The sequence below is a fragment of the Gallus gallus genome, chromosome 24, assembly GCF_016699485.2.
Source record: "Gallus gallus isolate bGalGal1 chromosome 24, bGalGal1.mat.broiler.GRCg7b, whole genome shotgun sequence".
In the NCBI taxonomy this organism is placed as follows: Eukaryota; Metazoa; Chordata; class Aves; order Galliformes; family Phasianidae; genus Gallus; species Gallus gallus.
Window position 1 is genome coordinate 2,118,027 of NC_052555.1, and position 25,683 is coordinate 2,143,709.

The following is a 25,683-nucleotide window of genomic DNA, read 5'->3' on the forward strand; positions in this document are numbered from 1 at the left end:
TAGGCTGGTCTCAATGAAAATTAACATGTAATTGCTTCAAATGAAGTAAGTGAGGAGGTAATCTGTTCTTAAATTGGATTCGCAGGATTTTGTGGTACCATAATGCAGCTGTGAAATGAAATATATTTTAAGGATGATGTCCTTAAGGGGAGGGGGGGGGGGGGGGTCTGTGCTAGGGGGGGTCCTTTCCCTCCGCCCCTCTTTTGTTCTGGGCCTTTGAGTGGACTTGTTGTCTGTTGAAAACCCAACGGCAGACATGGTGCTCTTCTCCATACAGGTTTCCATGCGCTGTGCCCACCTCTAGCCTTTGTTTGCAGCTCTCTCTGCTCCCGTTGGCCCCGTTTGCAGCATCCTTCTGCTCACAGCCCCGGCTCACCCCTCGCCGCTCCTGTTTTGTGCCTCAGCTTGTGTGGAAAAGCCACTTTAGTGATAATTTTCCACTTGTAATAAGTTAAGTGCATCGCTTCCTTTCGAATACATTTTCAGTGCAGTTAAGCCCAGCAGTCCCTTGCCTGTGTGCTTAGTTAAATGCGCTCCTTTGCAGACCATTGGGGTAGATGGCTTCACTTTATTCCTGGGCCATTAGTGTCAATTGCGCAAAGCAGAAGCAGGATTTATTCCGGGGGCACAGCTCATAATTGAGCGAGTTCAGCAGTGGGGATCAGCGCTAACTGCCGGGAGTGCGGCACGGAGGAACTTCCCCAGCGGGCTGCCTGCAGCTCTGCAGCTCTGTGGGGCCAACAGTGGGGGATATAAGGCTTGGGGTGCTCCGCACACGCTCCCCCTCATCCCGGGCTTTGGTTGCATGCACTGCTGGCATCCCACATCCTGGCTGTGGGGCGAGCAGGAGGCACCGAATGAAGGGATGGAGAGTGGGAGGAGACGTAATTTCATGGGGTTTAACTGCCGTGCGATGCTGGCAGGGAGGTGATGAGATCATTAGGGAGTTCTTTTCTTCGTGCATCATTTGCCATGAGTCCTTCCGAGTCCTCTCAAGCTCGCAGACCCGGTGTGGGGTGATGCTGTCCCTTTTGTAGGTACCTCCGGAAGACCTCTGGGGAGAGGGTGGCTTTTGTCCGTGTTTATTTGCCTGCTGGCATCCAGGAGCCCCAAGCCATAGTTCACCTGCTCTGCAAAAAAAAAGAAAAAGAAAAAAAAGAAAAAGGGAGAAAATCAGCAGGAACAAAAGGTCCACAGCTTGCAGGAGGCCCTGAGCTCAGTGCTGGAGCTCCCTGTTGGGGCAGCACCTCATTAGTAACCCAGCCGTGTCCCCGCACAGCTGCCTGCACGCGTTTCGGTGCTGGCGTCACCCCCTGGCAGCATCAGCACTTTTGGAGGGCACCCAAAGCAGATGGGCCAGGAGCCCCAGCCTCGGGGACAGGGGCTGAGTTGGGGACACGTGTCCTCTGCGTGCTGCTTGGTCACACGCTCCTCTGAGACGGAAGATGCCGTAGATGTGCAGAGCCCCGTTGTTAGCAGAGACAATAGGAGGAGAAATAGAAAGGCTGGATGAGCCGAGCAGGGGAGCAGGGGACTTGGAAAGGTGCTGGTGCACTGCTGCATTGCAGAGAGAGAAAGACTTTTGCAGACACGCCGTCCCTGCCTGCTGCATTGTGACCTGCTGCTCTGCATCAGCATCCCAGGGCTGGGGCTGCTCCCTGCCTGGCTCTGTGCTCCCCAGCACACTGCAGGGGGGGTCCGGCTCCATCCCTCCCTCCCCAGTCTGCTTTCCTCCTGTTTCTTTGGCATTTGCCATGAAGGCAGCGTACTGGGAGTTGTTTGCAGCATTGAATCCCGGGCATTGAACCAAGGCAGATCTTTCCGAGCCCGGTATATTATTATTAATGTAATTAGCATGAATCATTTGCATGTATAAACTTTCAATTGAGGAGATCAGGTACTTTACAAACATGCATTAACTCTCCCTCCCTGGGAAGGAGGTGCCAGCTTTGTTCAAACCTTGCAGAGGGCAGAACTGAAGGGCAGGGATGTGCTGCAGGTTGGTGCGAGCAGGGGAAGGGCAGAGCCTCAGGACTCCAACTGCACCAACCGAGGTGGAACTTGGGAAGGGAATCACAAAGGGTTTTGTTTTCCACTTCTGAGTGCTGCTTTTGAGCACCTCTGCAAGAGGCTCTGGGGTGGAAGCTGAGCTTAAGGCACCCACAGCCTTTGGGGTGCTATGGTTGCTGGGGGGCTGGAGGTGGGGACCCCCCCCATTAATGCTGAGTTCATTGCTGGGTTGGGTCCTTTTGCTCAGGAGGCGACGGCCAAATTTTTGCTGCCCCCACAGCAAAAGCAGCATGGGGAATTCTATGAGAGCAGTGGGACCGTGCTGGAATGGGATTGAGCTGTTCACAGCCCAGCCTTTAATTAATCATAATAAATAACAATAAAATGTGATAATCACAGAAATAAATCTAAGATGTGAAGCTCTGCCTCGGGTGGCGAGCTGGTTTCATTGATCATGTATAGCACAATGGTGATGCAGGAATGGGAGGTGCTGGGGGTCAGCCCAGGGATGGCTTCAGAGTCCAGAGCTGCCTGAGAACTGCAGAATTGGACTGGAGATTGCTGGATTAAGCTGGGAATGACTGAATTAGACTGGGAAACAGAAAACAAAAGGCATCGGGGCTGCTCGGTGGTGGGTGGGTGCCGCAGTGCAACATGTGTGAAGCTCCATCAGGTGGTCAGGATGTGGGCAGGGGGTTTCTGCAAGGTGGGCACTGAGACCCCATCCCTGTCTCTGCACCCCGGGATGGAGCTGGTGTCCTGATCATCGCCATGAAAGCAGCAATCAGGTTGCTAATTTTACCGAGCTCTTTTCAGTTCTAATTAGCATTATTCATTTCTTGTGTGTCCTGCTGGGTTGAGACAATCTGTGCTCTCCAGCCCAGCCCTCTGAAACACCAGCGAGCTGCACAGGAGGCAACAAAAAGTGTTGTGTGCCAATTACTACACTTCAGTAATTAAAAACCTCCTTCCCCTCGCTGCCGGGCCACCTCCTCTCCAACATCCCTGTGTGCAAACTCGAGAAAGCAAAGGGGAATTTGGGCGGGCATCATTGCCTGTGCAGTCTGTGCCGAAAGCACAGGGAGGTGCTGGGGGCTGTATGAAGCATGGCATGAGGGCAGGGCTCACAGCCTGCATGCCATGGTGGTTGTTGCCTTGATGTGTGATGGAGGTTGGTTGGGGTTCTGATGGACTGTGGGGTGGTTGGCCGAGCCCAGACATTTTGGGAGATGCCAAATCGTGTCGGTAGCATTTCCACCTCCCATAGGAGAAGTGAAGAGTGAGAAGGTTTTCCCCTTCTTTCCCCATCACAGGGTGAGGGGGGCTGTGGAGCATCCATCGCTCCGTAGCATCTCTGGGCATCGCTCCATGCCAGGCGTGGGGTGGGGGGGAGCGCGGCGGTGCCTCTGCTGCCCACCTGTGCCTGGAGCTCTGATCCCAGCCCCCGCCAAAGGCTTTCCGCTCGGCTGCCCCAGGATGGAAGGGAGCAGATGGAGAGGTGGGAGAGCTGCGAGGAGGGGGTGAGCCGTGGGGACCCCAGTACTTGTGCATGGAGGAATGGGCATGGCGGACTGGAAGGAGAGCAGTGGGGGAGGCTGTATCCTGCCCTGCAGCACTGGTTCCTGGCATATTGAAGTCGTTTGCTCGTCCTGGCCTTACCTGCACTGGGGAGGAGCAGGGAGCCGTGCCCAGGGGAGCCAGCTCAGAAATAGAGCCTGGTACCTGCAGGTCACAGCACTTCCTCCCCAGAGCTGTGCTGCTGCCTATGGCACAGATTGGCTCAGGAGCCTGGAGAGGAAGGAAAGAAAATAAAATAACAAGTTGAAGGCTGCTGATCCCAGGGACAGGGGAGCGTGTCTGGGTGATAAGAAGAGATTGCGACCGAGTGCTGTGAAGGGCGAAAGCACTTATTTCACTGTTGCCTCATGCGTTACCTGAGCCCCGTTGCTTCTCAAAAGCACTTAAATGCCCATATGATAGAGGGAATGCTTGGATTACACACTGTCTGGCTCCATTATTATCCAGGGATCTCCAAACCGATGCATTTCACAAAAAAAACTGGTGTGGAGGAGGAGAGAGGAAATATATATATATTTAGTTCAGCCTGCTTATGGGCCCTCAGTGATGATCTCTGTACCAGTCGGAGGGATTCAGGCTGCACCGGGCTTCCCATCACCCAGCAATGCAGCTTTAGCAGAGGAGTGGGCACCCGTTTGCTCGTATAGAAGCACTGAAGGAGCCTGTTGCATTGCATTGGGATGGGCAGGCCAGAGCCAAAGATGAAATCCCCACCTGTGTTTTATTCAGACCCCGTAAGTCTAAGCTGCCAGCACTGAGATCCAGAGCACGGTGTAATAAATCTGACCTTTGGGGTGAAATCCCACGTTTTATTCAACTTGAGAAACTCAATTCGAAGGTTTTGCTCAAGTTGTAAAGCAGCTGAGAGCAAGCAAGAGCAGAGTTCTTGGTGTTCAGCCCAGGCGGAATCTATCACTTCTTTTTAATGAAGATAATAAAAATCTGCTTGCATTTAATTTATTATTATCGCCATATCATTATGGAACAGCAGTGAAATAGTTTAATTTATCAGATGTTTTTCACGGCAGAGAGGGAGGACGGTCTGACCGTTGGGGTTGCAAGTGCTCGGGGTCCTCAGGGTCCTCAGGGTCCTCAGGGGCCACATGTCCCCCATCAACTTGGACAGTTCCCCTTCACGGGCGCTCACATCTCCTTCCTCCAGGCGTTGTGTGTTTGGGTCGGGGTGGTTTTCCAGCTCCTCCTGCAGCCGGAGGGATGGCTCTGAGAGGAGGATGGGGGAGAGGAGGCGGCTTTGTCCCCCGGGTGTCTGCTGGCAGAGCTGAGCGCAGCGAGCTCTCACGACCGCGCGCTTCTCTGCATCTCCCTCCCACGCCTATAGAACGGGAATAATGGCATCGCCCACCTCCTGGGGAGAGTCGGGACGTGGAAACGAACTGGAGGTGGTGTGGCTCTTCTTGTACTCTTCTTGTAAACACTCTGTGCAAGTCCGCATGAGATGCACAAACCCTCGAGGAGGAGGAGGAGAGCAGCAGCACCGTGAGGAGGAGGAGGCTCATGGGGGTGGACCGTGCCCCACCAAGGCCAACTCCAGCTGGAACAGGATTCATTGCACACAGGAGGGGGCACATCTTGCAGCTTGTTCCCTGCCTGAAGTCCCCTTTACGCAGCTTCCCATGATAAGAGTTGGGCTGTTTCCGCGGGGCGCTACCTTCCTTTGCCACCCTGCACAGCTCCCAGAGGCTGCTGGGAACCTCTGGTGCCTCCAAAGTTAATTTGCATCCCAGCCAGTGCACAAATAATGGAGTAGACTGGGGAGAATGTGAACAGTGGAGCGTAGGCTGAGTGGTTTTATGGAAGGACATTATCCGCCGTCGCTGGCATCCAGCAAAACCTGACTGGGTTCTGCAATATCCAGCTTGCTTTGGTGTTTTGGGCAGCAGGGAGCTGCCTGTGTCCTCCCAGAAGGTGTGGTTTGGGGTCCTGTACGTGGATGTACAGTGAGTGGTACTGGATGGCTGCAATCTGCAGTAATTGTGAAGCTCTCGGGAAAAGCTCTTGAGCCAGCTCAGGTGGATATCAGTGCCCTGAGCACAGCAGAGTGCTTAGTGCCCAAAACTTCCACAAAGGGTGAGGAGTGGGGCTGGGAAAGGGTGATGGCAGCATGCTAACAGGCCCGCTCTGCCCACAGGTGCTCCGTGGACAACCGCGTCACCCGCGTGGCCTGGCTGAACCGCAGCAGCATCCTCTATGCCGGCAATGACAAGTGGTGCTTGGACCCGAGGGTGGTGCTCCTGGCCAACACCAAAACCCAGTACAGCATCCAGATCCACGACGTGGACGTGTACGATGAAGGGCCCTACACCTGCTCCGTGCAGACAGACAATCACCCCAAGACATCTCGCGTGCACCTCATTGTGCAAGGTAAGGGGAAGGGGCTTTGAGAAGGGGGTGGGCTCAACGCTTCCACTTTCTCCTCTCTTTTGCTGTGGGGTTTTCTCCTCCCACTGCTCCTGCTGAGAAGACAGCTTGATGAGACTATGGAAGGTGATCCAGGCTTGGAGAGTCCATGTGAGGTTGGGCAGTGCTTGAGTGTGGGCATGGTGGCAATGGGCTGACGGTTGGACTTGACGATCTCAGTGGTCTTTTCTAACCTTAATGATTCCATGATGTTTGCAGTCACGTTTACCCAACTTACTTGTAGCAGTCATGGGACTCTGGTACAGGCATCTCTGCCTCCCAAAATAATCACTGCTAAACTCACATTGCTGTTTTTTGTTGTATTTTGATGCTTTTTTTTTTTTCCAATGCTGGAGGCAATGCTTAAAGTAAAATTTGTGTTGGGGGAAAAGAAAGAGCAAGCAGATTTGTGTACTGTGTGGGGGTGTGTGTATGCCTAGCAACAATATGTGTTTGTGTGTTAAAACTCCTGCGAGGAGGAGGGGTGGCGTGGGGTGGTGGAGCATGTGGTGGCCCAGCACATCTCCTCGAGGCTGCCAACCCCAGAGGTGTGTGTGAGCCCATGGACCCACAGCAGGGAATGGATGGGCGCAGCTCTGCAGGTGTAGGGACGCGCACTGGGCAAGGGGCTGCTGGCATGGAGACAGCCTATGGGGGATCGATGGAGGATTTCTGACCCTTGCTAGCAACCCTTTTTTTCCTCCTGCTTCTTCTCTGATTTGGCCAGAAGCCCTCTTAGCATGACACACCAACTCGAGTATTGGAATCTCATCTCGGGCTAATTTTCGAATGCTGATGGGTGTATTGATTTGGAAACAAGCTGGGTTAAAAAGGCATTGGTCTTGTACACAGAGCTGGGTTGAGCTAATCCGCCGTCAATATGCCTGGCCTGAGCATAATTGACAGCCTAATGAATAGATGGGGGGAAAAACCCAAACCCAACCTTCCCCCCCTCCTTCCCCTTCCGTTTTGTCTTTCCTCTTCGAGCAATCAAGCAAACTAAGCACAGCCGGACTTTCTCCATCTCCATTAACCACGGAGAGAAAGCGGATGTGTTGCCATCCTGGGTCTTTGCTGTTTATCTTGCAATCTGTTATTACCTGCCTGCATTTCTTAAGCCAAAGTCGATCACCCGCAAGTTCCCAAGTTGCTATCAGGCACCAGGGTGATGCAATTTATATTGGCTCCCTTCTCATTCTAGTTTGCTGACCACTTTCCCGTATCACCAGCCACCCAGGCTCATCCCTCCTGTGTCTTGCTGTAGCATTAGGAAGAGATGTTTGGATACAGGAGGAAAAGGTCACATCTTAATTCCCGGCAGTGGTACAGTTGAGTACTGGAGGACTCAGTGATGGACTCAGCCCTATAACGTGCTGCACATCCTTGGTGCTGCTGGTGGAAATGCTGGCTCTTGGAAGCACGACCCCTCATTTCAAGAGTTATTGCTTGGCTTGCTCAGCCATTTCTTGGGTGGAATGTGGCAATAGCGTTCTGCAGCAGTGCACTAGGACAGGGTGTGGAAGTGAGCTCTGTGCCCCACAGAGGGACGATTGCTGGAGTGACCCCTATTAAAGATGAGTGCATCCCCCCAGGTGCGGGGGGTGTCCGTATGGAGGGATCCTGGAGCTCGGGCAACCCTCGTGGGGCTTCTGGATGGAGTGGGTCTGTGGGGGAAAGAATAAAAAGCAGAAGAGGGACGGGGTGGGAGAAGGAGCTTTCTGTAGGATTTGAGTGTTGGAAATGGTCCCTCGTGGCAGCGGGAGGAGAGGCAGCTGAAAGCCATTGGGAACCCAAGGATGGCCGTGCTGCAGCAAGGGAAACGCCACGCATTTATTTCTAGGTTGACTCTATTGATGGCTGAGATCCCAAAATAGGTGGGCAGAAGGCACCTCCAGAGCTAATTTAGCCTGTCCCCCTGCAACGAGGCAGGGACAGCGCTGGCAAACATTTGTGAGAGCTATTCTTGAAAATCTCTAACGAAGCAGCTTCTGCCATCTCCCCAGACAATCTATTCTACTGCTCTGCTACGTTTATAATTAGGAAATGTATGGCTATGGCTAATATCTAACTTAAACCTTCTTTGTTGCAAATGAAGTGGAGTTTTTCTCATCCTATCCCCAGCGGACGTGGGGAACAATTGATCAATGTCCTCTTTGTTACAACCTTTTGCTTTTGGGAAGGTTGTTATCGTGTTGCCCCTTAGCCACCTCCTTTCTGAACCGACTGGAGCCCTCTTTCTCCCACCTTTCCTTGTTGGTCAGGCTTTCAGAAACTCGTCACTCTTGAAATCCTTCCCCTGAAAGGCAAAAGGTGATGGCTGCTGATCCAGGAATAGCAGGTCAGCGCATCTCCCCCTCCCGCTGCCAGCAAGCCTCAGCACTAATATGGGACAAATGAGCCCAGGAAGGAGACAACAGCCCCATGGCTCTGAATGCATCAAAGTTCGGACCTGCTATTTCGGGGACTGTTTTAAGTGAGGTCAGGCTGGGTGTTGGTGATGTGAAATTGATGTGAGGCAGCAACATCGCTGCAAGAGGTGCAAAGTGCAAGAAACAAACTCCCAGCCACCTCCTGCCTGTTTGGTGTGGAGCCGAAAATGAACCTCTGGGGCAGTGCCTGCGTCGTCTGCAGTGTCTGGGAGGCGGCGCCTGCACGTCCCATTGGTTCACCATGGATTTCTTCTCAGGAGGGGCTGCTGCTGCAGGAGCACAGCGCAGGGAAGTGTTGCTGTCTGTGTTTCCAGCAGTGTGCTCAGGCTCTGGGGGCACACGTGTGGTTTGGGGTGAAGGTGAGGAGAAAAACCCAGCAAAGCGTGCAGGTGTTACTGGCACGGCTGCACAGGGAGCGGTGGGGTCAAAGTCCCCAGAGGTGTTAAAGAGCAGCAGAGATGTGGCACTGAGGGACGTGGTCAGTGGGCATAATGGGATGGGCTGAGGCTGGACCTGGTGATCGTAGTGGTCTTTTCCAACCTGAATGATTCTGTAGCGATTCTATGAGTGAGCTCTGTGCGTAGAGAGATGTGCAAACCCAGGGCAGAGAAGAAGGCTTCAGTTTGGCCCCATTGACCTTTGAAGAGCAATGCTCTCCTCTCCTCCTTCCCCACGTGGGTTTATTTAACACACAGCTCCTTCTCCCTCTCCCCCGGGGCACTCCAGCTCTTTAAGCCTCTGTTCTCCAGGTCGCTGGGCTGAAAAGCGAGAGGAGAGGAAGGAGGAGGACGGTGTCTGGAAAGCTCTTATTTGTATTGATAATAAGCCGTCTCCGACGTGCGCCTGCACAACACTCCCACTGCCTTGTAAGATGCATTATGGAAAGTTGGCCTTATCTCAGTGCTGGAAATGGACTTGGTGAAGGAGGCACGGTGCTGCCGGAGCTTAATCTCACTTAGACACACGAATTTGCATGATAGAAAATGGTGGAATTTTAGTGCTTAGAAAGAAAGCAGGAAGAAAAAAAGAAAAAGGGAATGCAACTGGGGGATATTAGCACTTGCCGTTGCTTTATCACTTTCTTTGGCCCTATCTGGCTCTTTCTGTTGTCACCCTTGCAAGTAATCACCCCTCCCCTTTTGTTTGGTGTAAATGAGTTTTCCCACTCCTTCCTGGGCTTGGCTTAATCTGCAAATCCCTGCTTTCATATGGGAACTAATTACCTGCTTGCTGGAGTTGGGGGCAGTGGGCATAAGTGGCACGGGGCTGCTCTGGCACTGGGTTGGCACCTCGCCCTGAGCAGCACTGTCACACCACAGCATCACTGCCACCCCCAGCATCACTGCCGCCCCATAGCATCACTGCCAAGGTGTGTTCTGAAGTGATAAAGCAGCTGATGGGGCTCACAGCCCCACCCCGGCTTTGTTTCAAGCCCTGAACTCGGCCCAATTAATTTTCCTTTGATGCCGTAAGCCCCTCTGGCTCAAGGGAGGTTGGGAATAACTTTTTGAGGGCACTGCTGCTGGCTGCCTGGCACCAAGCTGAGCGAGGAAGGGTTCACATAGTAGTGCAGGAGGATCAGACCCTGCAGCTGTACTTGCTGTTGTCCAAAGGCAGGGAAAACAGGGCAGATGGGGATGCTTCCCCATGATGAGGGCTGGGCACTCGGTCCGGTCACTTCTCTTGGGGCAAGAAGTGGGACTGTGGGGGTTTAAGCCACAGGTTGAACCCAGGGGGCCGGGTACCCAGCTTGGGGCTGGGCGGGCCGTCCCGGCCCCCGGGAGTCACTTGACCCCTTCGCAAATCAATTTAACATCTGCAAGGCAGAGATAATAATTGTCACCTACTTCACAGGGGGGTTGATGAGGATTAATTTGGTAATGTCGACAGAGGTCTTTGAAGATGGAATGCGCTATCTGAGAGCTGAGCATTATTATTAATTAGCAATTACAGTGTGGGGCAGGAGGGGGGAAAACAGACTCTGGAACTTGCACCAAGCACTTGTCCCTGCTGTCCCTGCAGTTTCAGGCTCTCCTGGTGCTAGAGGGACCAAGAGTGCTGGTCTCCACTGGGGACATGTCCTGCAGTGCATTTTCCTTCCTGGGGACACTGGCACAGGGAATTAAGAGTGGGAGAGATGGGGAGGTGAATGATATTTGGGGTAGGGCCAAAAGTAAACAAGTGCCCAGTAGAGAACGTCATTGCTCCCAGACAGAGATAATTGGCAGGAGACTGAGGTGAGGGGAAGGGAGGGGCAGTGATTCATAGGATGTGTACCGTGTTCATTTCCTGCATGCTTTTCTTCCTCATGTACATCACGCTGTGGGTAGTTTGTCTGCTTTTCTCCCCTGGTGAACTGCTAACACTGGAATCCAGCAGGTTCCTCTAAGCAGTGCGAAGGCAGACCCTGCACCACAGTGCTGTAACATCCCAGGTGCATGGGGGCACGCTTTGATCCTGTCGGGGCCATTCCCACCTCCCTGCACCCTGTAGCTCCCCTGTTTCCATCCCTCCCAGCATCAGCCATGCGTGCTTTGGTTGTGGCAAGGCGAGCTCAGTGCAACTCTTTGCTACTCCCGCAGAGACACGCAGGTCACCCTCGGGTCACTCCTCTCTGCATAGCAAGAGCCTGCTCCTCTTTGAGCCTTTCTGTGCACACAAGCTCCCAGCAGCTCCATTCACCCATCCTCTGCAAGGGCTTTCAGGGGGAGGTCACTTGCATCACCTGGAGCCATTCAGCAGCAGCTCTGCAAATGCTCTGCAAAATCTCTCCGCTCTCCAGGCAGAGCTGGAGGAGGACGTTGGGTTTCTGCAGGTCTTGGGTCTCGCACAAGGCATCCTCCACCCTCCCAAAGGAGATGAGCATCTCCCCACCGCCATGCACGGGTCCCAGAGCACTATTCAGCCTGGCGAAGCCAGCGGTGGGTTAATGAGGTGGCTGCCATTTAATGTTACTGCAGTCATCTTTTGTTTTACTACGTTAAAATATTTGCGGCGGAGCGGTAGGACCACTGTAACGTGATAGCGCTGCCTTAATGTTATTGTTACCATGGCAACGCTAATGGCTGCTCAATAACATTATTGCAATTTAATCTTACGACAATAAAATTAAGGGGAGAACAGTGAGACCTCAACAGTGTAATGTTACTGCAGTGACAGCGCTGTTATCGCGATCGTGGCAGCGGAGTCAACGCGCTGTAGGGGAACACGGGGACCGGTGCGTATGGTTCCTATAGTAACACAGCGGCATCCGCACAGCACAGCAGGGGATGGATGGAGGAGATGGTGCCGGTGTGGCTCCTGGGGCTGTTGGCACAGGAAGGTCACCGTGCTGTGAAGTCGCTCCCTTCGCCCAACTCTGCACTCGGGTGTTGTTATCAGAGCCTTTCTTCTCCTCCCTCTGTGCCGGAGCTCTTTGGAGCAGGGCTGTTGTTTTAGCGGTAGTAACTCTGCGGGGAAGGATTTAAAGCACTGCCTCCATCTAGTTCCAGATCCTTCTGCCCGGCGTTTTATAGCATGTGGCTGTTATGGAGCGATAACGTTTTATATTTATATGTCATCTTTCATCGTGAAGGATCCCAGCACAAGCTACAAATTATGGCCGTGCCGCAGGGCCAGGCAGGCAACCCGGCACGCTGCGGTGATGGAGGGGCTCCATCCAAGGGCACCGGGGAGAGCTGAGCACCTGCAACTGTGTGAGCCACGCTGGGAGGGCTTACCCTGAGTCCCCAAACTTTGTGACACTGGGTTTGCCCAAGGAGATGGGATGCAATGGGTGCAGCCTTGTGCATCCATGAGCCACGATGGTTGCATCCAGCAGGCTGCAGCTCCCCTCCTCCTGTGCCTGTGGGCGAGCCCTGTGCACTCCAGGCAGCACAAACCATTGCCTGGGTGGGCGTGGGGAAAGGACCAAGAAAAACGCTTTCTGACTTTTCAGCATGAGGAAAGCTCACTTTGTTTCTGGGGTGGAGATGAGTGGGCATAGAGTAGGAGGTGGGACAGGGGGACAGGGAGGGAGGGAGAGCTGCTGCAGGGTATTTGGTATTGCAGTGGTGGTCATTTCAGGGTGCTTTGCAGCTCAGCACTGGGCATCGGCGTTTCGTGCAGCACCAAGCATGGGAGCAGTGGGATTCAGTACGACTCAAGCAAGAAGCATCCAGCTTCTTGAGTGAGAACCCAAAATCTGAAAAAATGCTTTGAGGCCCTAGCACAGGTTGGGTGCATTTGTAGGATTTGGTTGCAGTTGTTGGACTTGGGTACATTTGTAGGGCTTGAGTGCACTTGTAGGGGTTGAACGCGTTTCTAGGTCATGGATGTATTTTGGGGGCATGGATGCATTTGTAGGGTTTGGATGCACTTGTAGGAGTCAGATGCATCTTCAATCTGCAGCGTGCAGCAGGACAGCATCCTGATGCCATGCACACCGAGTGCAGTTTGCTCCCAGCTCCAGGGGAGGGAGTCAGAGCTGCTGCTCTGTCCCTGTATCCCTGTCACATCCCTCGATGCTTGCTGTGCACTCGCTTTGTCACCATGCCTGGCAGGCAGTGTGATGCCCAGCGTGCTCGCTGCTACCCCACAATTACCACCCCCATCCCATCCCCTCTCCTGCACGTCAGGAGAGCATCCTGGCTTGGCAGGCAGGTTTCAGTGCTCCAAGCCCTGCTGCTCTCCCCCCCTTTGTCAGCAGATCCTGGCCAACCCCGCTCGATGCGTTTGGAGCCTGGGCACGGTGCTGCCCGTCTGCCCACATTTCTCCATCCCGAGTGCAAATCTGGGCCCGCTCAGCAAGGCAGCTGCTTGGCTCCCCTCATGCATCAGCATTTGGTTGCTGTCCATGGGTATTTGGACTCTGACCACCGCTCTAATTCCTTGTTTGTCCTTTAATAAAAGACCTGCGAGCCCCTTGACACCACGGTTGGAAGCAGTGGGACCTCGCGCCCTGCATGCCAGCTCGCGTGGCAATCTGGTGTCACATCCATCCTGCCAACCCTGCTCCTCCGGGACTCACATGTTTGAAAACAGGAGCAGCAGCTCATCTCCCATTCACTGTTTTTCTCCATCATTTGCTTTATTAAATATTGATTTTCTGTTGCATTATTAAACCTTAAGTCCTGAGCATAAATTCTGAGTTGATACTTTAATCTGGCTCTTCTTTTTGGCCTTTAGAGCTGATTTTCTGGCCAGTCCCCCCGGAGCCAGGTCCAGCAGCAGCAGTCTGTTGCAGCAGGTTTGGTCAGCTTGGTGCTGCCTTCACCACTGCCATACATGGGGCAGTACCTGTGGGGTCCATGGTGCAGGGTCGAGGTGCCAAGGGTGCAATCTTGCAATGAGAAAATGGCAAATGAGTTTTGGGGAAGTCAGGATGTGCGTTGCAGAGTGCCGCTCTCTCTTGTTTGAGAAGCACAGAGACACTGCCATCCAAAAGAGGAGTTTTGTCACAGGCAGCAGTGCGGCATCCTCCCGTGTGCCCCCGTCTGTTCGCTCCCCGGGGCTTTTGCTGCATTGCTTTGCCAAAGTCGCCACGCTCAGAGGCAGGGAGTGAGGCTGCAGATGGCGATGCCTTGTCCTGAACACATCTCCTGCGTGATGCTGTCCAGAGCTGTGCTTTGCTAGCACACAAATCCCAGAGCCGGGCTCAGCCAAACCTCCAAGCAAAGCTGTGGGGACACGGTGGTGGGACAGCTGCCAGCCCATGTGGGGATGGCCACCGGCGCATCCCTGATAGCCCGGCTGGGTCACACTGCCCTCCCCATCCCTATCGCGGAGCCGCACGCAGCCCATCGGTGCCAGGGCTGTGAGCTGCCAGCAACCAGGTGTCAGAACATGGATCCTGAGCCAAGCTGGCTCTGTGGCCAAAAGGGAGGAGGGGAAAAGAAAAAAAGAGGCAGAGGAGCTTGCACACGGCCTTTGGATACCTATCCAAACGGAGCATGCTGGGCAGTATGAAATCCGCATCTGGCAGCCGGAGCGCTGAGCAGTGATTTAAAACCCGGCTCCCAGAGGCAGGGAAAAGGAGGCAGAGTGGGAAGCAGATGTGAACACAATGCTGGAGATAAAGGAGAGGCCAAGGGAACAGCTGCTGGAAAAGCTCGACAAATATCTGCGAGCTTAAGGACGGGCTGGAGGGGTCACTGAGCCTATGGGAGAGTGAAGGGGGGGAAATGGGGCTTTTTGGCTTTGGAGAGGTTGAAACTTGGAAAATGAGATTGGGGAGTGGGGGGACACGTGCTGGGAGCTTTGTGCTCTCGTCCTGCTGGCTTTTTTTCTTTTTTTTTTTTGCTTTTCTGTTCCAGTGGTGCAGTGAGGAAGAAAGATTTACAGAAGGAGGTGGGAGGAAAAATGGCAAGTGGGGAATGAGAAGGCAAAGAGCCTTGAAAAAAGATGGGGAAATATGACCTTTGGGAAGTGCATGTGGAAGTGAGTGGACAGTTGGACTTGATGATCTTGGAGGTCCCTTCCAACCTTGGTGCTTCTATGAATCTATGAAATACAGGTCCTGGAATATTGCTGGTGTGGGTTTCCTGACCCTAATGATGGAGCTGGATCAAAACATGGGGCGAGGCGGTGATGATGGCAGCCCCATATAGATGTCCGTGGGCTCCCCTTACTCTTCCCGAGGTCAATAGAGATGTCTCTCCATGCCATGCCCTCTGCAGTCCCTTACTTGCTCCATCCTGAGAGCTCCAGCTTTCATCCCACTCCTCTTTGCAAGCACTTCTCTCACGGAATTAATTCTTTCTTGCAGTGTTTTCCTTCTCTATCTTTTCTTCTCGGCCATGTCTGTCTGAAATAATATTTTTTGCTCCTTCAGCAGCAGGGCTATATAATTGATGGCCTCGCCAAGCTTTCCGAGCTAAACATTAAACCCTTCCTGCCTTGGCTGCAGCCGGAGTTCATTACTTTCTGAAAAGCTTTGTGTCTGTTTGTGCTCAGATTATTGTTGTTGTGGAGGGGAGGATATTGTCAGCAGAGAGGGAGGAGGAGGGGCTGGATTTGGCCAGGACTGCTTTGTAATCAAATCCTGCTCGCCTGCTTTTTAGCACATTTTCCAGCTTAAAAAGGCCTCTTTTAGTGCAGTTGGAATACCAGCACCCTCCTGGAGGCAGGAGCGCAAATCCTGCCCCTAAGTAACGTGCAGCAGAAGGGAGCTACATGAGATGTGTCTTTCTGAAGCTTTCATTCTCTCTCTCTCTTTGTTTTTTTGGCCAGACGATGCAGAAGTTTTTCCTCTTCTTCCCCCCTTCTTTTTCCCCTACCCCACTCCTCCTCCTGGCTCCCCTTCCAACCTCGGTGCTTCCTCAACCCTTAAAACACAGCAAGGCGGAGGTGATTACAAGGATTGGAGATGCAGTGACACTTCCCTGCCAACAAGTAATTGATTTATTAAAGACATTACAATACATTCATGGTTGAGCGTAAGAGTTTCCTTTGAACTCGCTCTGAAATCCAAAGGGATTGTGCCTGTTTGTGAGTACCGCGGGCAGAATAAATCTGTGCTCCCCCTTCAGCTCCCCCTACTCCGCTGCAATTTCATTTCCCTTTGACTGGCACAAGTAAATATCACAGCTCGACAACTCCCGTCCAGTGACCGGTGTGATCCAATTTAATAGCATTTAAAAATTCAAAGTGATTGTTAGCCAAATGGAAATGTAAGATTTCATACCCAGCCTGCCTTGGGGAGGAAGGGAAGAATAGGGGAGGGTGAGGGGGATGTAGACAAATGGACTAGATAAAAAATAATGGAAAGTAACTTAATTAAAGAGGCTCGAGCCAAGTTAAAAACAGTGATGATTCTGTATCTGAGAACCGCTGGTTGTAGAAATGAAAAGGGGAAGAGGAAAGAAAGGAAACTCCGGAGAAAGAGCCTCCAAAGTGATTAAATGGAGGGGAAGGAGGAGTAGGAAGGAAGGGGTAGAAATATTCCTTCCTTCTGTGGAAAGTACGAGCACAGGGGGAATACACAGCGCCGTCGGTGAGGCTGGGCATTAGCAAGACAAATAGGAGAATTAAAGGGTGCTGTGGGGGAAGATAACTCCCTGTGGCTTTTAGGGCTTTCTCAGAGGCGCGAGGGTGGCCAAGGCGAAGGCTCGAGGGTTTCATTGAGGAGAAATGGGAAATGAAGGCACGTTCCTCATGGAAAACAAGAACAGCCCCCGTGCACGCAGAGCACACTGCTATCCCTGCCTGCCGGTGCCTTTGCTTTTAACTCCGTCCAACTTTGCATATGTGGGTAGGAATTTCTTGATGAAATTTTAATTGCGCCTCTGCATGTGGATATCTTGCTGTGTTCAGCACTGACTGGAAGGATAGCAGGTACTGGTTGAGCATCAATCCTAATGGACACTTTTGGGCCATTTGCTCTTTGGGTCTCAGTTCCCCATCTGTAATAATAGTACTCCCATAACACGTGGGGGTGTTGTGACAATAGGGTTAATGCCAACACTGTTGGCAGAGCCCAAGAAATGAACGTGGTGATGTGCACAGGTACTGAGCACCTGCAGCACCATGCTGAGCTCCGTGCACATCAAGGCGAATTGAGCCAGCAGGGACTGTCCTGTCCTCCAGCACAGTTGAGCCTGGAGAGCTAACCATTAGGACCTGTCTTTCAAGGAGATGATAAGGGGTGAGGAGGTGTGGGTTGGATGATATGGGTCAGCACACAGCAACTAAGATGAGAGGTAATGGCCTCAAGTTGTGCAAGACCAGAGATGCTCCATGGGATGAGCGTGGGGACTCCCGCAGCCCCCAAGGAGGGAACACGAGCTCAAGATTGTGCAAAGAAGTGCTGAAAGATGGAACGGGGCAGCTGTGGGATGGCAGCTCTGCCCCAGCATGGATGATGGATGCGCTGGCGGGTCGCATGCTGAGCAATGTGATCCCAGGAGACAGGAGGAGCGGCGGCATCTGGAGGCATAAATCACCTCGCCCACGGCTCTTGTGAGGCTGCCGGGCACTGCTGACCTCCTGCTTCATGAGCAGGCGAGCAAAGGGGTTGGTCAGCAGTAGCAATGCTGGCCTCGAGACCTCCTAATCAGAAGATAATGGGGCCGCGCTCCCTGCCCAGTCCATTTATTTTTCACCGGAGTTGAACGCGAGCAAAAAGGAAAGGGATTGAGGAGGATTGAGGAGGCTCCTGAAATTGATGGAGCTTGGGGTGGAAGCACAGGAAGAACAATTATTTGGGGATGCCAAGGCACGGGGAGGAAAAATAACAGCAAGCAGAGCTGCTGCCAGCAGTGGGGAGGAACTTTGTAGGCAAATGGGGGTGTTGAGGACACAGCAGTCGTGCGTATCTCCAGCGCCTAGCAAGGTTTATGGCTGATGTGTGGTTCGGGATTGCTTCCATCTGACCCCACGGTACACACTGTATTTTTGTGTCTCATTGGCACAGCCCCTGGAACAGTGAAAGATGTCTCAGAGAGGGCAGGAGGGACGAAAGTAGATGAAGGAGGCCAAAGGGACACAAACAGAGGAGAAGATATAGATAGAGCGCAGCAGCAGTTCAGCCCAAAGTTGGGGCTTTTTCTCCGTTCCATGTGAAAGCTGTGAATCGCAGTGAGTTTGGAGGTGGGAGCATCAGGCAACCATTGCAGCTGTCCCTGGGCTCCTGCAATGAGATCAGTGTTGGTGTGGAAAGAGTAATCAGAAACACTTATTTTGTGCTTGAGTCGGGGGAGAGGGAGCGCGGAGGAGAGCGCGAAGATAAGAACAAATATGCAAGAGCATAGTGTGTTTTTAATGGAAGGGAGATTTATTTCTCTCTGTGTCTTTTTAAGCCTCTAGATAGATCATAAAAAAAAAAGAAAAAAAAGCAACCCACACACAACCTGTCTGCTTGAAATAGCCGAAATGTAATTTAAAGAGCATCACTTTAACTAATACTTCACTTCAGAGACACCTGCCCTATATTCATTGGAGATGCGGGCTGCATTAGAGCATCTGATTTATCTTTGGGAAGGATGTTGGAGCTCTTTGTTCCTGCGCGTTCCTCTCTGCAAGGGAAGTGGTGTGGGCTGGCTCAGCAGGCTCAACACACATAGTGCCCATGCTGGAGTGGGGAGCACTGGGGGCTGCATGGGGGGCTGCTGCAGGACATGCATGCAGGGCTGGTTGCGGGGAGAGGAACTGAAGTTTCACGAGATGATCGCTAAGGTCCCTTCCAACCTAAGCTGTTCTCTGATTGTAGCAGGATGGTACATGCGTCTCAGTTGATGTGAGCCATATAGTTGCATGTAGGATGTAGTTAGTAGGACTGTCCCCATGCAGAAATGTCTCTACCTATGGTTCCTGGCTCTGTCTGTCCTATCACACCTTAATATCTTATCATTTCCGGGCATCTTATCATCTGGTGCACCTTTGTCTTCACTGCCTTCCTCCCTGGTTTTGTGCCCATCGTTACTCCATGCAGAGCAGGGCGCAGGCATCGAGCCATCCCCTGCAGCTCAGCGGCGGGCAGCAAGCAGCTTTACCAACCAAAGAGAAAGGGAAACTCCACGAATCCAAACGATGGTTTTCTCCCAGGGCACGACCCGGATCCAGCATCCTTCAGCATCCATCGCAGGGCAGGATCTGCTCCCAGGCGCTCAGTCCTGCTGGGGACGGCCATCGAGGACGAGCAGGGGAGAAACGGAGAGGAGAGTTCTTGTCAAATCCCTCGCTCTCCCTCTCTGATCTGAAGTTCACTTGTAATATTTTTCTCGACTCCAGTTGCTAATGCGTTTTGTTCTCCAGAGTGCGCGTGGCCCGACTTCCCGCACAGCCTTTAATTAGTTTCTGGATGATGACATCTCCGCTGAGAATCGTCTCGTCGTGTCCCTCCGATCTCGGGGGGAGATAAAGGAATCTAATAAAGACGTTCAGCATTTGGAGGTGATGGGTTTGACAAGCTTTGTATTAGCGAGGCGTCGTGTTCCAACTTCGCCGGGCACGCCGGTCCCCACGCAGTGACATCTCCCAGGGGTCCCACGGAGCCTCCAGCAGCACCCGGGGGACCCCGCAGACCCCACATGTCCCCACGTCGCTGTCAGTTTGATGGCCGTGGAGGTGGCTGTGCGGTGCTGTGATGAGAGGTGTCAGCGATGCTGGGAAGATGACGCCGGGTGTCTCAAGGCTCTGAGATCCTTCAATTTTCTGCTTTTCATGAGGCGTTGCTTGTCTGGCAGGGGGAATCCCAGGTGACTTGGGGGCAAAAAGCAGAAGCTGAAAACTAGATCCTAGCTCTTTGCAGTGTGTGTGGAGCCGAAAATGAGATCTGTCTAGACAGGGAGCTGATCTGTCGAGCAGTCTTTCTTCAGCTGCATCTCTTCATGGCTGACAATATAAAATCTTCGTTCTTACAGCTTTCATTTTTCTTTATTCGTTTTCGTTTGCACGAGAAGCATGAAGTGGTTTATAAGTGAGATCCGCATCATTAGGCTCATTTTAGGGAAGGAAGCGTCCAGTGCAGTTCAGCACTTTGGTGATGCCCCATCCCTGCAGACACACAGGGCCAGGGGATGGGGCTCTGAGCTCCTGATGGAGCTGTGGGTGTCCCCGTTCAGTGCACGGAGTGGGACCAGATGGCCTTAAGGTCCCTTCCAGCTCAAACCATTCTGTGATTCTATGATTCTAACCTCCTTTGGGCACCATAATGTGAAAGCAGATATTGGGTCTCTCAAACCTGGATTCTGGCTGTGCACTGAATCCATTTATTAACAGCCATGCTAAGCAAACTCTTGCTTTATTCCCCAACATGTGAGGCTTGGTTTCTCCCTTGCATGGGGCAGATGGGAGCATAAAGACCTGGATCCTTCCAGAGCCTCAAAAGCAGACGACCCAGCATTAAGGCTGCTTGGCCTAATGGCAGACGACCTGCAGCCACCTCAAAGTGAGAAAGAAGTCCTCATGCTTGAGCTCTGACTCTGCTTTCGTGCGGTGTTTATTCTGGCACATCCCTTGTTGACGACGGCAGGAGCAGCGCAGATTTATGCTGTCGTAAGTGGAATCAGATTGGGCTCCCTTTTGGCACTTAGCTATAAAGTTTGTCTGCAGAAGCCCTGCGGCTTATGCGGTGAATTACATCTGCGTTCACAAATACTTTACTAATGAATGATTGGGAACGTCTTTCTCCCCCCTCCCCCTCTGAGTTATTTCGATGCCTTGCCATATAACCTGCTGCAGAGACGGGTGTAAAAAATTTGGTGTCCTCCAAGCTCGGAGAGCTCTGCTGCAACAGGAGCTGTTATGGGCTCAGGAAATCATTTAGTTACATCTCAGTGCTGTATGACACATCTCATTACGCCTCGCTTTAAAACGAGCAATTGCCATTAGTTATTTATTAATTGCTTATTAAGGTCATTATGTATGTCCTCTTCGTTTCCCGGCTCCTCTCCCGGTGCCAGGTTTGTGGGGGGGGGGTTGGGGGGGCTGAGCCCTTCAGTGAAGCTGAGCCAAGGGATTGTGCAAACCCAGGGTAGGGTCTGCACCCAGAATTGGGAGTTTTTTATATGCAAGTCTGCATGGCCCAGCAGCGTAACTGGAAGCAGGCTCTGAGGATGCTCTCTGTTCCTCCTACTTCCTCAGTGCAGCTCCTGAGCTGTGCTGGTGTTACGGAAGGATGATGCCCTCTCTGCTTTTCTCCTATGGTTGTGTGAGAGTGGCAGCAACTCATTTAGAAGCACATTTTAGGAAAAAATCATTAGCTGAAAGAGCAGTGCTGCACTGCACAGCTGCCCTGGGAGTGGTGAGCTCACTGTCCCTTGGGGGTGTTCCATAACCATGGGGATGTGGCACTGAGGGATGTGGGCAGTGGGCACAGTGGGGTGTATTGGGGTTGGACTTGGGGATCGGAGAGGTCTTTTCCAACCCTTATGATTCTATAGCTTGGTGTTGGGGTCCTTGCACCCCATCCCAACCAGCCCTGCTGTCCCTCGGTTGTTGGTGCAGGAGCGTGGGCTCGATGTGATGCATGGCAGTGCAGTGAGCAGGGCTGGGGCTCCCAGCAGCAGGGCCCTGCTAGCAGTGTGCTGTAAAACACGGGGAAGTCTGTGGGTAACAGCAGAAAGAGACTGTTATTAAAGGCAGGAGCTCCGGCAGCCTGATGCTCAGGAAGCTGCCAGTGCACATCACAGATCGCCCGCAGAACGCAAGTCTGACTCTCCCTCTTTTTCTGGCTTCAAGATGCTTTTATAGATGTTCTTTGCTGTTGCCTTTGATCTGGAGCAGATGTTGCTCGTGCTGGAGGATGGAGGTTTGCATGTTTTATGAGGGGGAAGCAAGCCTTACCAGCGGAGCCCGTCTTGCTGGCAGGCTGCTGGCGTGGGCAGTGCTGGGGCTCTGCGGTGCTCATGTGATGCTGGGCTCTGTGGGACTCCTTGAGTGCACCCGTGCTGTGCTCTCCAGCAATACCCCATGCACTCGCAGCAGGCAGAGATGCTGCAGCCCCATCTCATGTCTTGGTCAGGATTTAGTTGGTTGAGCCAAAAAACACAGTTCCTCACTGCAGGCTCGTGCTGGTCTCCTTCCACCGTATCCGGTGGTGAGCTTGCTCCAGACTCTGGGCAGTGTGTGTCAATAGGGACAAGCTGGATGCGGTGCAGGGACTCAGCATCTGTGCACAGCGCTGCATTTGGCTGCTGCAGAGTGCATGCAGGGGCGTTTGCACCTGTGTTGGCTCTGGGATGGATGCTGGGAGGCTCAGCCTGTGCCAGGGGCAGGAGGGTGCGTGCGCACACAGCACAAGTTGGGGAGTACATCTGTGTAGGCAAGTGCATATGCTTGGAGCTGCACAGGCATCTATCACCTGACTGAACACCCTGAGTGTGTAACGTGCCATATGGCTTGGTTAAATATTTAAGCACGCTGCTTTCTGTCCCAGGGACTCCGTGCATGCAAGTCCAGCCGAGCTCTGGGCTCGCAGTTTGGCACTGCGCTGAGACCTTTCCCATCAGTGTGGCAAGAAAAAAGGGGGGAAAAAAAGCAGAATTCAGATCGATGAAACGCCAGGCTGTCTCTGGGGAAATCTGCACTGTGTCACTGGAGCAGCTTGGCCAACACTGCCATGTTTAATCACTTCTGAGCAGGAGAGATGCTGAACACAAAAGGACTGCCCGCAAGGAGAGGTTCCCGCCTGGGAAGCCGGCATTTATTTAGCTTTATTTATTTATTCATTCCCATTGGGGCGCAGCTCCATCTGCGTCCCACGCTCAGCAAAAGGAATTTCTCCTCTGCCCCGGTGCTGCAGCAGGGCTGACTGATGGGTAAAGCCTTGAATGCAGAGGGAATGGCAGCACCGGCGGCCGTTAAATAATGTTAAATATATACTTGCGATCACTTATTTATTGAAGTTTCCCTCTCTAGTGTAGTAAAAGCCTTACGACGTACCTGCTAAGTCTCAAGAAAGGCATTTTACATAGTGCGCCTGGTTAATTATTCAAACGTTTAATTAGCATACAATAACTGTCGTGTTAAATCCTACCGCTTTTAATTTAAGCGGTTCCTAAAGACTTTGCCGATGCTGTCGCTCTCCTGCTCCCCGGCCCTCACCTCATCCCATGCAGGCTGCAGTGCATTGCTGGAGACCAACCAACCTTGGGCCATTCCCAAAAGCTGCATTTGCACTTGTCCTGCAGCGCTGCACATTCTCCCATTGCATGGCCAAAGCCATCTCTTCACCTCCCCTCCCATCCCCAGCAGCATGAAACACTGCAGGAGCGCTGGTGCTGCTCTGCTGGGGAAGAGGAGGAGGAAGCGATGCCCTTCAGGATGCATTTTCAAGTGGAGACCGAAGTTTGATTTGTTTTGATTATGTTTTGGAATCTGGTCATTTAATTTGATTGCAGATTTCCATCCGTCACCCGTGTGGATGCAAATCCCTGTGCGCGGCACCAGAATCACAATGCGAGGGCTGAATTTACTGTTTGCCAGCCTCGGTGAGCTCAGCAAAACCAGCCAAATATGAGTGATGCGAATCCGTTAATTAAAAACATCGCCAAGGCTCCTCCTTGGAGCGGCGTGCATTGCACGGGAGATGGCAGATAATATCCTCGCTGTGTGGGACCGACCGCTGGGGTCAGCTGGGCTCCTTAGAGCCCTACAGTCATCAGGGTTGGAAAAGACCTCTGAGATCATCCAGTCCAACCGTCCACCTCCCACCAGTGTTGCCCACTGCCCACATCCCTCAGTGCCACATCTCCATGGCTGTGGAACGCCCCCAGCAGTGGTGACCCCAGCCCTCCCTGGGCAGCCATGGGCCTTTTGCTCCAGCACTGCTCACCCCTTCAGCAACATCACGCCCCCATGGCCCGTGTGATTCCAAAAGCTCTGTTGTGGGAAGCACGCATTGGTTTCTTGGTATCTCCCCACTTGTAGCACTTTATCATTAATTGAATCTCCATGGACTACATGGCTGTTGGCAGAGCACCTCCCAGCTGGCCATCCCGGGAGATGTGTGCCCTTACGCTGGGCTTAATGACACTGATGAATTTTAATATTGCCTTTGGTGCTGCCTTCACAGCCACTGTTCTGACCAGAGCCCCCCGTTCTGGGACCGCCTGATCCGGTGCATGATTAGCAGATTAGAGCAGCAAAAAAAATGAACTCCCAGAAGCCCTTCAAAACAGGGAATAATTCATTACCCACCTTGATTTCCACTTAAAATGTACTTTAACTACACTTCCAACTACAAACCGTAAATCACCCTCATGTTCACAAAAAATCCATCATTTCTTATTTTATTGCACGGCACTGGCATGACATAATCCCTTCCAGAGCGTCTTGGAGTGCTTTACGGATCAATAAATTACTTACCTGCACAGCAGAGGCAATGCGTGCAAGGCCATTGCAGTCATTGCGGTGTGTGTGCAGCAGCCGGGATGGGGACAAAAAGGGATGGGGTCCTTGGGAGCAGCAGCTGGGTGGGGAATACCCCATGTGCTCCTTGTCAGTTCCCCATCGCCAGCCCCCTTTCTTTTTTATGTCCCCTCTTTGGGTCTGGACCCATGCCATGTGCATGCCCAGGGGCTCGTGTTGCACCGGGGTAGCAGATTGAAGGCTCAGAGCTGTAGAATCATGGGATATCTGGAGCTGGAAGGGACCATAAGGATCATTGAGTGCATCTCCTGGCCCCACACAGCACCACCCGAAAATCAGACCATGTCTCTGAGGGTGCTGTCTGCTTACATTGGTGTTTCCCTCTTTGTGTTGCTGCAGTGTCGCCGAAAATTACCGAGATCTCTTCTGACATCTCCATCAATGAAGGTGGCAACGTCAGCCTCACCTGCATAGCCACGGGCAGGCCAGACCCCACAATCACCTGGAGACACATCTCGCCCAAAGGTAAGAGCCAAAAGTCACCCAAAATAACCCAAGAAGGACTGGGAGGTGCTGCTGGCTGCTTCGCCTGGTGCTGGAGTTGCATAGAGAAGTTGGTGTGCATTGAAAAGATGCGGCTGGATGCAGGAGTGGGGGCTTTCATTAGGGAAATACCCAGCCTGGTGGCTTGGGGAGAGGAATAATGGGTTTTCTTCTTACGTGGAGGATTGGTGGTGGGTACCGGGTTGGAGTTGTGCTGTGCATTGGGAGTGCTGGGGCTGCTGCAGTGGGTGGCTGCGTGTGGCACAGGGCTGCGTGCTGAGAGCCCCCCGGGGAGCCTCACACGTTGCATCAGAGAGGGGCTGGAAATGGTGCAGAGCAACAAGAAAACACGCGGAGCATTAATTGGTAGCCTTGTTAATTGGAAAGCAAACCCTGAGCAGAGCTGTGTGGGTGGGACTGCTGGGAAGTGAATTCCCGTACACACCCGTTCGGGGCTGTGTTACTTCAGAATCCTTTCCCCACTGTATCTGAGCAGTTGGTTTTTGTTCTTTTCACTGTACAAGCTGCTGGGCCAGACCCATCCCTCTCCATGGCCCCAGCAGCGAGCAAGCAGAGTCGGTGCCATCTCTGCCTGCTCTCTCGACAGGAGCCTCTGAAAGATACATTTCTCCATCCCACACCCCTCCTGCCCCCAGGACCCTCCTCTCCCACTCCCTGCCCCTTGCTGCCTTCCTCCCCTGCACCCATCCATCCTCTCCTAACCAGGCTCCCGGCCCCCAGTGCCTCTCACTTTCACAGGGGCCATTTTCACTGTTTGCTGCCATCCTGCAGGTTTCTTTCCCCAGGGAATCTTTACCTGTGCTTGAACCAGATGTTTCCATTTTACTTAGGACTTAGCTGCTATGGAAACTGAGGATGCATCACGAGAGGAAGAGTGAGCTAATCAGAAATTACC

General features: G+C 52.7%; 1 protein-coding gene across 17 annotated transcripts in view; it reads left to right on the forward strand.

The window, feature by feature from the left end:
- Window positions 1–25,683, forward strand: part of NTM (neurotrimin) — a 313,044-nt gene that overhangs the window by 266,968 nt on the left and 20,393 nt on the right. For all 17 annotated transcript variants that reach the window (XM_015297955.4, XM_040652025.2, NM_204711.2 and 14 more), the window contains 2 exons: window positions 5,738–5,970; window positions 24,624–24,749. In XM_015297955.4, coding sequence (XP_015153441.1) covers window positions 5,738–5,970; window positions 24,624–24,749 — 359 coding nt within the window. The remainder of the gene's footprint in view (window positions 1–5,737; window positions 5,971–24,623; window positions 24,750–25,683) is intronic.